Genomic DNA, 18,693 nt, shown 5'->3' on the forward strand with positions numbered 1-18,693 from the left:
TCATACCTTTGGCGTGAAGGGGAAAATAATCTGTATTTGAATTTTAACCTCAAAGGAAATACAATATGAACAAATGAAACTTCAGGGCACACCTTGACAAATTTTCAACACACATTCTCAAGACTGCAAGTGTTACTGTACCATCTTGTCTGAACCATGGGATGGCTTGAGTTTAAGGGCACGTCTAACTCGCAAAAGCTGTGCATGGGCTAGCCTATCCAAGCTACCTTGAATCTAGTCAGTGTAGGTAACAATAGGCTTCAGAATGAGCTAGAAAGCAGAGTATGTCTCCAAGGCCTATGCTGGGCTTGTACTATCTACGCTGAAGCTGTACTGTACTTCACTGCTATTGTTACCTGTGCTAGTTGGATTCAGGCTAGCTCAGGTAGGCTGGCCTGTGCACAATTTTTGCTGTGTAGACATACTCTAAGAGTATATATTGGGACTTTTAACAAAATATATTCATATAAGCATGAATGTGTGTGTATTTAAACAGGTATGCACAAATTGTGAATGTCTGTGTATAGATATTAGATAACTATATGGCAGTATTCTTACAATATACTACACACTTTACATAGCACATGTATATGAACACAGATATAAAAGAACCACCTATGGCAAAAATTAAAACAGCCACTGTGTGTGCTGTTCTGACATAAGTCTAAAATTACAATACTTAATTACATCACCACTCTCTGGATCAATACTCAAATAAAAGGACAGGGGAAAAAATAGTCAAGTAGCATGTGGTAGGATTTTAAAATAATCTAACTGGCCAGACTTCCTGTCACGATTTACAGAGTTCTCTTGCCCACTTATGTGCCAAACAAAATTTAATTGCTAGCATTTACAGAAGGTGTTCACTTCACTGAAAAGTTTGTGGACATTTTTTTCCCCCCCAATAAAGTTTTTCAACTGTGAAAGTGACTAAATCACCACTAGACCAGTAAATATCATTCCATGAAATAAGGTTGCTTACTTATGATAATGAAGAATCATTCAATACACAAGTGCAACAAACTCTGACAAGCATTTGAAAACAATTACGAGCACGTTCTTGCATTGAGCAGCTCTGGCACACACCAGAAGAGGGTATCTACTTTTCCTCTGCCCTACATCAAGTACAATGGTTGTGTTTACAGTACAGTTGCTAACTATAAATGTCTGTCACTGTAATGAAAACAAAATCTTTAAATTTGATTTAAGGCAAAATAAATTCAAACTCCTTCATTCAATCACTGCAGGTGGGTTTTTGCATAGTAAAGTTCTGAACAGGAAACTACTAAAAGAATGCTCCCCACTTTCCCAAGATTTCTATGGCAAATCATAAATACAAACCACTCACTCCAGGATCTATTTTCCTCATCACAAAAATTAAGGTGTGTCAAGAGGAGTTTTAAAGGTTAATCATGTCAGCAAACAAACAACGTACACATTATTCAAATACCAAACAAGAATTTAAAGTGAGCAGAGTAAAAATAAAGTTTAATCTCTTTTTCTTCAATCTTAATTATTTCAAGAATATGATGCAAATATGCTTGCTTTTATTGTCAAATCCAAACCTTTTGAATGAGATGTTAGATGCACCATAAGATCTTTTGTTGCCTAAAGTGGGTGCCAAGAGGTATTAAATGTACATGCAATAGATTATGGATAAACTCCTGGCCCCACTGAAGTAGAGTTGCCATGTGTCCGGTTTTCAACCAGAATGCCAGGTCGAAAAGGGACCCTAGTGGCTCCACTCAGCACTGCTGACCGGGCCGTTAAAAGTCCGGTCGGCAGTGTAGCGGGGCTAAGGCAGGCTTTCTGTCTGCCATGGCTCCGCACGGCTCCCAGAAGCAGCGGAATGTCCCTCCTCTGGCTCCTAAGCATGGGGCAGTCAGGGGGCTCCGGCACGGTGCCTTCGCTGCAAGTGCCGGCTCTGCAACTCCCATTAGCCGAGAACTGCGGACCTTGCAATGCTGTGGGGCCGCCTGGCCGCGCAGGAGCTGGAGGGGGGACATGCTGCTGCTTCCAGGAGCTGCTTGAGGTAAGCACCGCCCGGAGCTTGCACCCCTGCCCCCCTCTACTGCCCCAATCTTCCAGTAGGGAGGGAGGTCTCATGCCTAGCCCTACCACAGGGCTGAAGCCCTGAGCCCTGTCTAGTGCATCCCGGCTCTCCAACTTCTGAAGGTTGTCTTATGCAGCTTGGAGGGTTAGTAAGTTTGGCCATCCCTGCTATAATATTTTATTTTTTTCCATCCTAAATGGCAAAATATCTCATAACTGCCTCCACCGCTTACCTTTTGAAAATAAACTGGCATTATCTTACATCAACTCCACTTGAGTTGTATGTCTGAAGCTGACTAAAGGGTTCTCAAATAGAGACCATATCCCCAAACAGGGATTATTAGTTTACTATTTCTCAAATTGCCATCTTTTTGTGAGAAGCTGTACTCAAATATATTAGCATTCAAAAGAGTTTCTGGCATAAAAATCATATCATGTTGTATTACCACTTTAAGCAGAGAGAGCTGTTAGAAATGTGACAACTTGCCAACATAAAATCTCAATTCTCACAACACAGTCACATTTTGTTCAGCAATTTCCACTGCTTGGACACATGCACACACTACCCAAAAGGCCAACTTATAACAATGCAGAATCAAGTCAGTAAAATGAATATATTGTTTTTCATAAATAAAAAACCTCAAAGAATGGACTTTTAAAACAGCACCCTGCCAAGGAATTAATCTAAATTATATAATTAATATTCTAAACTGATTAAGTTCACTTTCTTCTAATAAAAAAGTTGCATGGATACAAAATTTTTTACAATATCCTATTGTATTCATATCAAAATTACACTACATTGTTTACATAAAGTTGACAAGTTATTTTTTATAGGATTTTAAACACACATGCACGCAGCACATTTCACAGTAGTTTCAGCGAAATATTTTCCTACAAAATTTTCATTCTTAATATCTGGCAGGTCTGGATCATCTACCAATCTCAAGGTGTCAGGGCTATCAGTAATAAATTGGTGCAGTTTTTTTGTTTATTTTAACTTTAAATCTTAGAAATTACTCAGGAAATTACTTTGGTATTCAAACCATATTCATAAATAGGTGTAAAATTTTTAGAATTTTGTTTCCCTCCCCACTTCAATCCTATCATTTATGATATTCAAGGACATTAAATCAATATTACCTAGTCCTCAACACTTTCCAAAGAAAAATTAATTAGTTCTGTTTTCAGAACCTGATCCTTTTAAGTTACATCCATTTTCAAACCTGCCTTTTGATCCCCCAAATTTACTGGTATGAAAATTAACATTCTGAAGAAGCTCTTAAATCTGGCATGATACAGAGATTACCATTAAAGTGATATGTATACAAAATATGAGTGTGCATATACTATATATGATATATGCTTCCATATGCGTACACAGTACATGCAGACTTATGCATAACCCCTCAATCAGGGCCCCAGGAGTTTGATGGTGTTTTAACACCAGTTTCTCCAGTAACAGCAAAACAATTCTGTGGCAGATTATAGTGTATGCTGTCTCACTTCTGAGACACTGAAAAGGCGTAGGTGTCTGCAGTTCCAACATGCACAGTTTAATGCTGGCATAGACCTCCAAGAGAACATATTTGTAAGACAATCATCCAACAAATTATACACTAAATGGAGCTGGCATCTTTCACCCAACCAATTCGATTTTCTAATCAGTCCCTGTGTCAGATGACTACCAGTCATGTGTGTTTAGGCAAAGAAAAGAAGGAATGTAAATGGTCTTCAAAAGCTAAGGCCCAATCACCCCTCTGCCTTAATGAGTGACAACCTTGTATCATGCATGTTTTCCCTGAAGAGCATTGAAGAGGATGAAAAGGAGAGGGCCAGTTTGGTTTCACTGTCCCCACTGCTTGGGATTCTTCAAACACACCTCTGAAGGGAATGGCAGGGATGGAATAACTATACTTCGCTCCATTCCTCATTTCCACATATGGAAACAGATATCCAAGCATAAATTAATGCTGCTTTGCAGCAGAGAATGGGCTTTTGCATAGGTGGGAAATATACCTGTCTATTGGCAGCACCAATACTGGAAAGAAGGAAGTATAAGATCAGTTGGGGGGGGAGGGAAGGGAGAGAGAACCCTCCATGGGACTAGGAATTTCCATCCCTGCAGATCATTATGATAAGGAGACTGCTCCTTTGGCTCTCTCGTGTCAGGTACTTCTGTAGAAGGGTACAATTTACCCTTAAGACAGTACTCTATAGAAGGAAGAGGGCGAAGCATTGTTTTTTTTAAAATGCTATGACATATCACTACTAATATATGGGGATAGGAGGGAGAAATCTGTGTCTCCCTCGTCTTACTCCCACTCCAGCTAACAATGTCTTATTTTCATATAAGGAGAGAGCTCTTTTACATGAAAAGAGGACATATGTTTCTCCCCAGCATACTGAAACATCTTTTTCAAAATGTTAAGGGAAAGTCAGAGAAAAAATATCAGAGATTACACAAAGACATTTCTCTAGGAGTAAGGTTAAAATGCATCCTGAAATTATTTTAGCAAACATTTTCATCTTGCCAGCATCTTTAAAAATTGTCTATGAATTTTCATTACTGGCTCGATCTCTGCTTTGATGGAGGTAATTTCTGTTTTAACATTCTGCTTTAAAAAAAAGATACAAGTTTAATAATATTTTAGAAGCGCTTTCTAACTAACTTCTGGACCACTCTGAGGCCCAGTGATAGGCCTTTTATGTTTGTGATGTGGCAGACTGAGGTTTGATTCCTACCTTAAGTGCCTGATCCTGCAAAGCAACAAGCACCGTAGGGGAATGCTGAATTTAGAAGCTTTACGTAAATACAAAAATAATAATGATGATGACGATGTGTTCCAGGTAGTGAGTACTGTAGAAGAAATGCCCTCAGAACTAGGGAAGTGGAAGGTATTGGACTGGAGTGTAAATGACCACTCGTCATGCTTTATAACAAAAATGCACATCCATTCTCAGTTGCACCGATAAACTAAAATTCATTGTTGGATACAGATAAGAAGAGTGCTCAGCCTCAGATTAACTAAAATGCCACAAAACTGAATATATATTGTCTACCTTTAAAGTAAAAGAGATGTTTTAACTTTGTATCACACATTGGTTTTAATTGGGGTGGTTTATCATCAATTAAAATGGCAGTTGCTCAAGGTGATTTACTTACAGTCAGTATGTTGGAGGTTAAAAGTGTTCTTAGTTTTAACTAAATGGGAGAAATGGAGAAAAAAAGACTTCAAAGAACTCAGGAATCTGTGATTTTACAGGACTTATTTTGTTTACAGCCAAGAGATAGATGTGATCTTTTTTCAGTGGCAAGTTATCTTGCAGCATTACAGTGAAATAGGTTCAAAGACATTCAGGCCAGAAGGGATCATTGTGATAACCTAGTCCAACTTCCAGCATAACATAGGCCAAACAATCTCACCTATTAACTTCTGCATTAAGACCACAATTACTGTTTGAACTATAGCTAGGGCCCTACCAAATTCACAGCTGTGAAAAATGCGTCACGGACCATGAAATTTAGTCTTTTGTGTACTTTTACCCTAGACTATAGAGACTCCACCAGCGTTTTGCAAACTGGGGTTCTGACTGAAAAGGGGGTCATGGAAGGGTAGCAAGGTTATTGTAGCGCTGGCTGCGGTATTGCCACCCTTGGGTGGCTGGAGAGTGGTGGTTGCTGTCCAGGCACCCAGCTCTGAAGGCAGTGCCCCGCCAGCAGCAGTGCAGAATTAAGGGTGGCAATACCATACCATTCTATCCTTACGGCTGCTGGCGGCAGCGCTGCCTTCAGACCTGGGCTCCCGGCCAGCAGCCACTGCTCTCTGGCCACCCAGCTCTGAAGGCAGCGCTGCCGCCAGTAGTAGCGCAGAAGTAAGGGTGGGAATACCGTGACCACCCTACAATAACCTTGCACCACCCCTCCACTCCTCCCCCCGCCCCGTCTTTTGGGTCAGGACCCCTATAGTTAGAACACGGTGAAATATCTGAAATCATGAAATTTATGATTTTTAAAATACTATAACTATGAAATTGACCAAACTGGACTGTGAATGTGGCAGGGCCCTAACTATAACATATCTTTTAAAAAGACATCTCAAATTGATTTATAGACTTAAGTGGTGGAGATTTTCCAAAGTTTTTCTAGTTACTCTCACTGTTAAAAACCTGCACCTTATTTTCTAGTCTGAATTTGTCTAGATTCAGCTTCAAACCAGTGCATCTCATTATGCTTTTTGCTGCTATATGGAAGAGCTGTCAACTATCAAATCTCTTCCTCAAGTAGGTACTTGTACACCGTGATCATATCACCTTTTAATCTTCTCTTGGATAAACTAAACAGACTGTGCTCTTTAAATCTCTGACTGTAAGGCATGTTTTCCAGATCTCAAATGATTCTTGTCGCTCTTTTGAGCCCTTTCCAATTTATCAACTTTTTTTTGAAGTGTGAACACCAGAAATGGTCACCGTAGTCCAGTAATGGCCTCACCAATGCTTTAGACACAGATAATACTGCCTCCCTACTCATACTTGATATTTCGTTGCTTCTGCATCCAAGGACTAGATATAGAATATATGAAAATGAACAACCTACAACAATACAATGTGTTCAACTGGTTACTGATAAATTCTCCTGTCCTATACTTTTTCTTTTTAAATAAACCTGCATGTTTGGACAGCTATCAGTGCTGAGTGGCCTCATAGTGGTCTTTAACACTGATCGACAGAAATTATTACCCGTTGCTATTCGATCAATACAACTGACAAAACTCAGAAATGAAAGTTACACAAAGGATACTGCAAAACAACTGGATGCTGCACCCAGCACACACTTGCCTGGAAGAGATTCCAAAAATACTACTGTAATTTTAAACCCTGCATTCTAGACTCAGGTATTGCATTAGGTTTTTGAGAGTACTGGTTACTTTTGTTGATTAATAGAACCTTGCTTTTTAAAAGCCAAAGAAAAAAAGACGTGTTTTCAGTTTACCTTGGACACGGCCCTTCTTGCAGAGCATCAACACTTTCTTCTCAGGGTTATTTTCTAAAACAGGAGCTGATTCTACACGGTCTGCATACCAAATCTTTAAAACAAAGTAATGGTTTAATAAAAAACATACAACATGAAGAGACAAATGAAAAAAAAGCATGATGCAAACAAAAAGAATACAATGTTGCACTTGTATGTAAAGTTAAACCCAAATTACCTCAGGCACATCAAATGATACTTCTTGACCATTGCTCTTAAGAGTATCAGCCAATAACCTTAAAGTTCTCTCACGAGGAATAACATTTTCTTCCTGCATTTTAGTCCAAGTTGCATCAGCTTTTTGCCAGTCATTACTGATCTCTGAAAGACAAGATTCAGTCTTCACATCTAATACATATCCAGATACTAATCCTACATTTTCAGTGAAAAGTTGTATAATGAAAAAGTAAGCAAAATCAAAAATTAAATACATAAGATAGTTCTGTTATTTTTAGAAGCACCCACATTAAAAAAAAAATCAATTTGTGTTATCAGTGTGTGAAGATGCTATGTGCATGCCTAACTTTACACATGCAAGTAGTTTCACTGACTTCATGTTTGTAATGTGCTTAAGGACTTGTCTCCACCTACTGGTGGATCGACACTGCGACGATTGATACGCGGGGGGGGGGGGGGGGGGGGGGTCGATTTAGCAGATCTAGTGAAACCTGCTAAATCGACCACAGATCGATCTCCCGTCAACTTCGGTACTCCACCAGAATGAGAAGAGTAATGGGTGTCGACAGGAGAGCGTCTCCCCTCAACATAGCGTAGTGTGGACCCCACGGTAGGCAGATCTAAGCTATGTCGACTTGAGTTATGCTACTAACATAACTCAAATTGCGTAGCTTAGATCAACTTAGATCCCCGTAGTGTAGACCTGCCCTAAGTATTTGAAGAACCCAGGCCTTAGAGTTTAGCCACGAAACACTGGGAAACTTCACAAGTGACAAAAGGTTAGGAACCAAGAACATGCTATTTCTCTTTAATGCAAATATTGACATAAAATGACTTCTTGATTTCTAATAATTTTTGAACTTCCACATTCAGCTCCTTTTTGTTTACAGAATATAGTTCCCAAAATAACTATTAAAAGACTTGTCTGGAAATGTCACATCAAGGTTGGATAATTATGTTGATATAAATGCAAGTGTTCATGAGCTTCTGAGACCCTGCACCAGTTTTTGTAACTTTTTAATCACATTCCCCCATATTAAAAAATGTTCTTTTTCACTGTTGCAACACACAGAAAATATTGGAAACTGTGAGTATACACAGGAACACAAACTGACCACACAAAAATTTCTTACATGCATAAAGTAAGCAAACTGAAAAGAAACAACAGTATGTAAAATAGGTTCTGACAGAAGTGTAATTTTTACATTGATGTTTTCCCTTTTAATCCCCACTACAAATTCTGAGGTGCTAATCATTTCTCTGAAGACTATCTGACAAACAGTTCTCTGAAGAATTTTCTATATTTAAAATTTGGTGCAGATTCCAATGCATAAAAAACAACTTTGTTTTAAACTCTCTCATAGGAACTTCTAAGCTACCTGAGGTCCTGTTGAGGTCGCCCCAAAGGAATTTAGAAGCTTTGAAGCTGCTATGTCAGTAAATTAAGAGCTCCTTAAGAAGACATGCATATCTGTAGAGACCCAAAGCAACTCTCAGAGGTTCACATTCTCAAAAAGGAACAAATCCAAAATTTGTCTACTCAACTTATAGTCCTGTGCAATTGCTCTCATTTGGGACAGGGAATGAGTGTCTAGCATTTTCACATGACTGTACAAAAATGTTAGCACATTCAAATGGAAAAAAATCCCTTTTTTCTAAATCCCACATCTTAAAAAAAAAAAACAAAGTTAATTACCCGTATATGAACTGTGGTTCTTCAAGATGCTGTCAGCAGTGTGTGGATCCCACTTTAGGTATGCCTGCACCTCATGTGTGGGAAACTGGTATAGAAGTATGTTGGGCTATGTCTGTCATCCTGTTTGCTCTGGCGAGGGCATAAAAAGGCACAAATGCCACAGTTCCCTAACAAATGCAGAATACTAGATGTGGAGGACTCTGAAAAGTGGGGATGGAGAGAGGGTCATGGAATCCACACTGATAACATCGCAAAGAACCTCAGTTATTGTAAGGTATGTAATTTTCTTTCTTGAGTATGGGTCAATGTGGATCTCACTCTAGGTGACTGATAAGTAGTGTCCAATCTGGAAGGTAGGACTGAGGAGTCTTGATTTATCTCAACAATGATTGCAGTATTGCTCTTCCGAAACTGGCATCTGACCTTTCAATTAGATCAAAGGCATAGTACTTAAAGAAAGTCAGGAGGCTAAAGTCTCCAGATATGGGTACGTTCCTAAAGCAGAGTAGCCGTAGCTTGTGCTCTAGTGGAGTAAGCCTTAACATGTGGAAGGAAAGATACATCAGCCATTTGGTAGCAGACCGATATGCACAGCATGGTCTGTTTTAATATCCTCTCAAAGGAGAGGGCTTACTCCTTCGAAGCACCAAAGATAGCCATGAAGAGACAAGAAGACAGAATAAGCCCTTCAGACTATCAATGTAGGATAAGGCTCCTGAAACATTCAGAGTGTGGAGTTTTTCTTCTCTGGAACAGAACAAGGTTTAGGGAAGAACAGGAATAAACTGATGGACTGGTTCAATGAAATTTCAAGACCACATTAGGAATAAACTTCAGATAAGGTCTCAACACCACCATATCTATGTGGAATACTGTATGGAGGGGGTTAGAGCTTGGAGATAACTGACCCTTATAGCCTATGTGATGATGACTAAGACAACCCACCTTGAGGATGAGATAGTGAAAGCACCATTCCTAAAGTGGCTTGAGAGAAAGTTATAGGAGATTTGATAGGTGGGCAAATATGCAATAATCCTTTCAGGAATCTAGATTCCGTGGGATGTGAGAAGACTGAACAAGACTGAACAGGTGGAAAATATGTAGACTGCTGCAAGGTGGGCCGTGATGGAACCGAATGAATGAGAAATTTCTTACCTTAAAATTTTCTGCTAGCAGCTTCTCTCCTCATTCATCACTAACAAGTTAGCATCCCCCTCCCCCCCATGTAATTTGGAGGCAGTCCAATGTTGTTGCCAGAGGCTCCAGAACTAAGCCCTGCTCTTCAGCTTAGGCCACCAGAAGAGTTTTTCCAAAGCTTTAGAAACCCTCCAGCAACCAATTATTAGCATTAATATATTAATTAACCTTAAGACAGTTATACCCAAGTCTCCCTTTAGAGAAAAACATCAATTTGTATTCTGATCATTTACCAGACTACAAGGATGGGTTGAATGAGGTGAGAAGCTGTTAACAGAATGAGAAATTTCTTACCTGATAATTTCTTTGTTAACAGCTTCTCCCCTCATTCACCACTAATGGGAAGTAGTGATTAGTGAATCACAGAAATGGGAGGGGGGAAATGATAAGAAGAGCTTAGTTATTGTTCTAGTAGAAAAATCGGCAGGAATTGAAAGTCTTGCCCTCCTCCCCCAATAAAACAAGAACTTTATAAACGGATGACTCTGCAGAGGAATAGAAACTTACTTTATAAATTTCCCTCAGGTGAGACTCTCATACTTTTTCCCCAATGCCCCCAGGGACTTTTGTGAATAGTTTTGCAGGTGCCTAAGATGCCACCTGGTGCAGGATTTTAACATCTTGCCTGCAGCAACTTTGTGGCCCTAAGGCTTTGGCACTTTTGAGGTAGGAAATGAATAGGCTACAACTGGTGGGCATGCTCCATTTACTGGACTAGGACCCCAGAGTGCTAGGAATGTCCATGTATGCAACAGCCTTCCAAAGGAGTGCTAAGGGCTAGAACAAAATGATGGGAAAACTATTTCCCAGGAACTGTGGAAAGCGAAACTTAACTTGAACAGAAGGATTTCTGCAGCTATAAGAATAACCTTTTCCTCACAACAGCAGCAGTGCTGTTAGAGACAAGGTGGAACTAATCCCAGAAAAAGCGGTTACTAACCTTCCATAACTACTGTTCTTCTAGATGTTTTGCTTATGTCCATTCCAACATAGGTGTGCATGCGGCGCGTGCACTGCCACCGGAAAATTTTCCCTCAGTGGTATCTGTCAGGTCAGCTCTGGTGCCTCTTGGAGTTACGTCTTCATAGAGCCAGTATATAGGGCCCTACTGCCCCCTCAGTTCCTTCTTGCCAGCTAACTCTGACAAAGAGGTGTGTGTGTGTGTGGGTGGGTGGGTGGGTGTTTGGAATGGACACGAGCAACATCGAAGAACAGGTTAGTAGCCGTTTTTCTTCTTCGAGCGCTTGCTCGTGTCCATTCCAATGTAAATGGCTCCCAAGCAGATGTAGGAGGGTTTGGAGTTCATTAACGAGCAGACTAACAGAGCTCTGCCAAATCCAGCATCATCTCTAGCCTGCTAAACGATGGCATAGTGCGATGCAAAAGTGTGAACTGAAGAAGCGTCGCCGCTCTACAGATGTCCTGGATTGAGACCTGTGCCAGGAATGCAGCTGACGATGCTTGTGCCCTTGTGGAATGTGCCATTAGGGCCGGGACCTTTGCTAGGTCGTAGCATGTGTGGATACAAAAAGTGATCCACGATGAGATTCTCTGGGCTGATACTGGAAGACCTTTCATCCTGTCCGCCACCACCACAAAAAGTTAAATAATTTTCCAAAATGATTTAGTCCTTTCTTTTAGAAGGCAAGCACATGTCTGACATCTAGTGAGTGAAGTCTCTGTTCCTGGCTATTAGCATGTGATTTTGGATAGAAGACTGGCAGGAAAATGCCCTGGTTACTATGCACTTGCGAAACCAACTTTGGGAGGAAGGCTGGGTGAGGGCACAGCTGGAACTTGTCCTTGAAAAATACCGTGTAAAGAGGTTCTGAAGTAAGGGCCCTAATCTCTGAGACCCTTCTAGATGAAGTAATGGCCACCAGAAAGGCCAGCTTCCAGGAGAAGTAGAGGAGAGCGCACGTTGCCAAGGGTTCAAATGGGGGACCCAGGAACCTGGAGAATACCAGGTTGAAATCCCAAGGTGGGATTGGTTGTCATACTTGGAGATAAGGCCTGCCCAGGCCTTTGAGGAAATGACTACAGATTGAGTCGGTGAAGACGGACTGGCCATTTACTCATGGGTGAAACGCTGAAATCGCAGCAAGTTGGACTCTAATTGATGACACAGATAGCTCTTGCTGCTTCAGGTGAAGTAAGTAGTCCAGAATGAATGGGTGAAACACCTCTTTGTGCTGACCAGATCGAGAACCTTTTCCACTTTGCCAGGTACGTAGCTCTAGTGAATGGTTTCCTGCTCCCTGAAAGGACCTCTCGAACTGGTCTGCAGCATGCTAGCTCCAAGGAGTTCAGCCATGGAGCTTCCAGGCCATCAGATGAAGGGACTCGAGGTTCGGATGATGTAGGCGGCCGTGGTCCTGTGAGTTCAGATCTGGAAATGGAAGCAGGCTGATTGGTGTTTCCACCGAGAGGTCCAGAAGGGTGGTGAACCAGTGTTGACATGGCCAGGCTGGGGCTATCATGATCAGGCTCGATCCTTCCCTTCTGACCTTCAGCAGGACCTTGTGTATAAGCAGAATGGGAGGGAATGCATAAATGAGATGGTCCTTCTAAGGGAGAAGAAACATGTCTGTGAGAGAGCCCGGGCTGTGATTCAGGAAGGAGCAGAATTGCACACTCTTCCTGTTGTGCCTTGTCGCAACCATGTCTATCTGGAAAATGTCCTTCACAACATCTGGGCGAATGGACCACTTGTGACTGGAGAAGGATCTGCTGAGACAATCAGCTAATTAGTTCTGTGCTCCTGGAAGATAGGAGGCTTCAAGGTGGATTGAGTAGGTTATGCAGAATTCCCACAGGCGAAGAGCTTCATGGTATAGGTGAGAGGAGTGCACTCCACCCTGTCTGTTTATGTAGAACATTGCTGTTGTGTTGTCTGTAAGTACCAGCTCAAACCAGCCTTCCAGATGGAGCCGGTACGCTTGGCAGGCAAGGTGCACTGCTCCGAGTTCCCTCACATTGATGTGTAGAGAGAGCTCCGCCTGGGACCAGAGGCCCTGGGTTCTGAGTATCTCCAGATGAGCCACCCAACCCAGTGCAGGTGCAGTTGGTGACTACAGATATTGACGGATGTGGTCTTGAGAATGGGACACCTGCACCTACTGTCCTCAAGTCCAACCATCAAAGGAGAGTGGTGATCACTGAAGGGGGAAGAGTGACAACCATGTCCAAGCGATTCCAGCCTGTACACTGATGCTAGCTAAGTCTGAAGAGGTCTGAGTCGTACTCTTGCATGCTGCACCATGTAAGCGCATGAGGCCATGTGCCACAGGAGTTTTAGGCAGTTTCTTGCCATGGTGGTGGGATGGTTTCTGAGGCTCTCTGTGAACGTGCCTAGGGCCTGGAACTGGGTCTTCGGAAGGAAGGTTCTGGCTTGGACGGAGTCAAGGACCGCCCCTATAAATTTTAATCTTTGAACTGGAGAGAGTGTCGATTTCTGCATGTTTATCAACAGGCCTAACTTCTTGAAGGTTGACCGTATTAATCTTACATTTGCCTGCACCTGATCAGCCAGTCATCGAGGTAACGGTAAATCTATCCCTTTGCTTACTCAAGAAGGCCGTGACAACTGCCATGCACTTTGTAAATACCCAAGGGGCTGCTGACAGGCTGAATGGGAGCAGGGTAAACTGGCAATGTACCTGGTTCACAATGAATCAGAGGAATTTCTTCTGATCTTGGGAGATTGAGATATGAAAGTAAGAATCCTTCAAGGCAAGGGCGGCATACCATTCCTCTAGAACCTGGGAGGGGGACAATGGAGGCCAAGGAGACCATGCGGAACTTCAGCTTCTTCATGAATCTGTTGAGGTTTCGCAGGTCCAGGATGGGTCTGAGACCACTGTGACGTTGCAGTCTGTATGATTTTATAAAAATATGCTAATGAGTGAATATAATGTAACTGGAATATGCTTCATGCAAAAGGTCTCTTGTAAGGTATCATTACAAAGCTTATAATCTACTGAGTGTGATCATCCAATTTGTATAAATGGACCACTCTTGTATCTGAAACTAGAAATATGAAATATAACTCTGAGGGCCTATTGTAATTATGCAAAATGTGGACCATTAATGGTGGTTTGGAATTTTGATAATTCCCATTAACCAGGAGAATTGACTGCAGATAGCTCTGTTTTACCTGGAAGTCTTCCTGTATACATGTGTGCTGGCAAGTGGGTAATGAAGTCTTGCAGTGACATGTGATCATGTCACCTGAACTGGAATCCATCTTTAACCTGGTGTCTTTCCACTGAGAAGGAGGGGGTGGGAACCCAGAGAGGGACAAAGGATTCCCGCCTTATGCAAAAAATATATAAATAGGTGGAACCAAACAAAGGGGGAGGAGCCATCATGAAGAATCCCCTAGCGACCACCTGAGCTGGAACAAGAGCTGTACCAGGGGAAAGAATTGTGCCCAGGCCTGGAAGGTATCCAGTCTGAGGAAAATCTTACTGAAGCATCTCTAAGGGTGAGATTATCTGTATTCAGTTTGATTAGACATAGATTTGCGTGTTTTATTTTATTTTGCTTGGTGACTTACGTTGTTCTGTCTGTTATTACTTGGAACCACTTAAATCCTACTTTCTGTATTTAATAAAATCACTTTTTACTTATTAACTAACTCAGAGTATGTGTTAATACCTGGGTGGACAAACAGCTGTGTATCTCTCTCTATGAGTGTTATAGAGGGCGAACAATTTATGCATTTACCCTGTATAAACTTTACAAACGGCTTTATTTGGGTTTAGACCCCATTGGGAGTTGGGCATCTGAGTGTTAAAGACAACAACACTTCTGTTAGCTGCTTTCAGGTAAGCCTGCAGCGGTTAGGGGACGTGATTCAAACCTGGGTCTGGGTTTGCAGCAGGCTGGCTCAAACCAGGCAGGGCACTGAAGTCCTAAATTGATGGGACAGGAAAGCAGGGGCAGAAGTAGTCTTGGCACATTAGGTGGTGGCTTCCAAGGGGAGTTCTGTGATCGAACCCGTCACAACCACCACTGGCCTTTGGGATTAGGCAATAGCAGGAGTCGAACCCCTGCCCCCTAGCTCTGGAGGAACCTCCTCTACTGCTCCCACTTGCAGGAGTGTTTGCACCTCCTTGATTAGAAGTTGCTTGTGAGAAGGGTCCCAGGCGGGAGCAAGGGAAGGAGGGGAAGATCTGAATGGCAGGGTGTATCCCAGTCCTATGGTGTGTAGCACCCGCGGTCTGAGGTGGTATGGGCCCATATTCAACAGAAGTGTGATAACTGGTCCACATTAATTGGGGAAGGTGGATCCAGACACTGGCCTGGTATGCCATCCTCAAGTGTACCCTCAAAAGGTTTGTTTAGAACCCAATGCTTGTCTGGCAGGGCCAGGCCTGGGGCCAATGAGGACTGGGGATGAGGCCTCTTATAGCTCCTGCCCCGCCTCTTACTGTAGTCCTACCTTGACTGAGGCTGGTAGAAACAGGGCAATGGTTGGGGCTTAAAATACTTTCTTATAGGAACCGGGATGTGGAACCCAAGGGATTTTAGAGTGGCCCTCGAGCAGTGGCGGGCAACCTGCGGGCTGCATGCGGCCCGCCAGGGTAATCCACTGGCGGGCTGCCAGACAGTTCGTTTACATTTGCACCGCTGGCCGCAGCTCCCAGTGGCTGCGGTTCGCCGTTCCCGGCCAATGGGAGCTGTCGGAAGCGGCGGTCAGCAAGTCCCTGCGGCCTGTGCCACTTCCCGCAGCTCCCATTGGCCATGAATGGTGAACCATGGCCACTGGGAGCTGCAGGCGGCCGTGCAAATGTAAACACACTGTCTGGCAGCCCGTGAGCAGATTACCCTGATGGGCCGCAGGTTGCCCACCACTGCCCTAGAGTCATTTAAGCTGTGGAGCTTTGAATCTGTTTGCTCTGAAAAGAGCAATGTGTCCTCAAAAGGGAGGTCCTGGATAGTCTGCTGAACCTTGTAGGGGAGGCCCGAGGCCTGAAGCCATGCACTTCTTCTCATGACCACAGTGGAAGCCATGGTTTGAGCCGCAGAGTCCGCTACGTCCAAGGCTGCCTGAAGGGATGCTTTTGCCACCACTCTCCCTTCCTCGACTAGAGCTGAGAATTTGACCCTGGATGCCTGTGGCAACAACTCTTTGAAACTGGACATCATGCCCCCAAGAGTTGAAGTCGTAGCAGCAGCTCAGAAGCACCCATTGGTTAGTGATCTTGAGTTGGAGCCCCGTCTCCCCCGGTAGAATATACCTTCCTGCCAAAGAGAATCAACTTTTTGGCATTTTTGGCCTGGGAACTTGGGGGGAGTCCTTGATGTCCTCGTCTCTTCTGTTTGTTGGCCACTGACAACATTAGCGACCCCGGCAGAGGATGGGTATATAAAAATTCAACCCCTTTTGTAGGGACAAAGTACTTTTTCTCCATCCTCTTAGAGGAGAGTTATAGTGAGGCTGGAGTCTGCCAGAGGGCCTTAATGGGTTCTAGAAGGGCATCGTTCAGGGGCAATGCCACTCATGACGGACCAGAAGAGGTCAAAATGTCCACCAAGGCATGAGAGGATTCAGATATTTCCTTTGCCTGAACCCCCAGGCTTTGAGCAACACTTCTGAGAAGCTCCTGATGAGCCCTGTAATCGTCCTGAAAGGGTGCAACCGATGTTCCTGCTACAGTCTCATCAGGTGAGGAAGATGAAGATGCCTGCATGCGTACAGGGCCTTGTTCTTCTCCCTCGGCCCTGGAAGGATCCTGCGGTACCAGGTCCTGGGGTTTGGTGCTACGCTTGGTACCAGCTTGAGGTTTCTGCACGGAGGAAGGTGGTGGGGGAGCTCTACACTCCAAAACAACAGAGTACAATCTCAACTGTGACTCCTGGACTGGTTGAAATGCCCAGGGGTTCTAAAAGAGCCACTGCACTGGCATTTACCACTTTGCTGGCCAGGCCATTGGTGGGAACTCTTGGTTTATGTCAGCCATTGGGTAACAGCGGTCGGATTGATGCCGGCTCCTGTGGGAAGCAGAAGACTCCGCCTTGGAGTCCAACTGAGAGAAGTCGCTCCTTGGTGACCACCGTAGAGCAGTACCTACCGGTGCCGGAAAGCGTTGCTGGGAGGAAGGCAACTGGCTCTGTGCCATTAATCGCTGGTTTCCCTTTTGACAGCACCTGAGACCTTGGTGCTGCAGGAGCTCTTGCCTTTGGTGCCAGTTTGCACCTGGGGATGGCGATACTGGGAACGATAGTAGCTCCCTTGCTGCCTTGAATGTCTCTAGCATAGATGGTAGTGTCAAGGAGAGTCCAACGGTACCAGACTCAACGGGTCCCTTCCCAGGGCCAGAGTGAATGGTACTATGCTGGCAACTGTTGAATCTGATTGGCCCGGCATGGGTCACACACTCTGGCTTCCCTGTGAGCAGTGGACCTCATAGTTGGTGAGTGCCCAGCCAGTTTCCACTGCTTCTTCCTCGGCACCGGTGACGAGAGTCCTGTTGAGGTGTGGACCTCCTCTGTACCAGAAATGCTTGATGGTGCCAAGAGTCCTGGGACGCAGAAGAGGAGTCCTGGGACGCAGAAGAGGAGTCCTTCCTCGGTGCTAGAAATGACAGGCATCACATCGCTGTCTGTCCCTCAGAGAAGCCAGAGCACTTCTCACCAATGTTGAGGGGCTCAGTGCTGAGTCTGCATGGCTCAGCTCTGATGGGGGATGCAGAGCTGCTCCCATAAGAAGGAATAGAGTCTTTGATCCCTGTTCTTCTTGGTACAGGGCTTTGACTCCTTACAGATCCTGCAGAGAGGTTCCAGCTAATAACTGACCATCTTAAATAATGCCTGGAATTGTTCTCTATGCTTCTGTGGAAGATGTTCAATAAAAGATGCAAACTTGTAATTTGTGTAGTCATACTTGGCCATGATCACCTGATAGTTTGTGATCTGAAAATGGAGGGTTGCCAATTAGCAGGCCTTTCATACAAAAAGGTCTAAACTTTTCTGGTCCTTGCTTCCTGGTAGTACACCTGAAGCAATGCTATCTACTTTCCTCATTTTCAGCATCTACCATCAGGGAATTAGGAAAGGGATGGGAAAAGAAAAATTCTGAGTCACTGGGGGACAGTATAATAATTCTTATCTGCCAGTTTACAAATAGGCAGTATGGTGGCAGGAGTTCGCTAAAAAACCTCCAGAAGTACTTCATTAATGGGTAGGGCAAACCGGGTAGATGTTGCCAGCTGCAAAATGTCCAGAAGCTTGTGATCTGAGTCTTTAAACTCCTCAAAAGTTATCTGGAGAGCATCCGCCATCCCATTCACATGGTCATGGAACTGACAAAAGTTATCAGCCATCGATGGTAGTGGAGGAGGCATGACTGCTTCATTTGCAGATGAATTAGAGGTTTGAGGGGTAGCCTCTTTGTCCGCCCTAGTCTCCTGTTCCTCAAAAGTCTCCTCATGTTGGGAGTTTGGTGGAGGAGACTGTAACCCCCTAGTTTCCTGATGTAATGGAGAGGGAGGTCTGGCAAATTGCTCCCAACACGCTGCACAAGGATCTCAGT

The 18,693-nt window shown here is 43.7% G+C and overlaps 1 protein-coding gene across 1 annotated transcript in view; it reads right to left on the reverse strand.

Moving 5' to 3' along the window:
• The window catches only part of LRPPRC (leucine rich pentatricopeptide repeat containing), a 170,492-nt gene that overhangs the window by 23,065 nt on the left and 128,734 nt on the right, over positions 1-18,693 (reverse strand). The window contains exons 28-29 of the mRNA XM_065401034.1: positions 7,263-7,405; positions 7,046-7,139 (exon numbers count right to left, since the gene is read on the reverse strand). Of these exons, the coding sequence (XP_065257106.1) occupies positions 7,046-7,139; positions 7,263-7,405 (237 nt within the window). The remainder of the gene's footprint in view (positions 1-7,045; positions 7,140-7,262; positions 7,406-18,693) is intronic.

Source organism: Emys orbicularis, chromosome 3 (assembly GCF_028017835.1).
Source record: "Emys orbicularis isolate rEmyOrb1 chromosome 3, rEmyOrb1.hap1, whole genome shotgun sequence".
Lineage (NCBI taxonomy): Eukaryota > Metazoa > Chordata > Testudines > Emydidae > Emys > Emys orbicularis.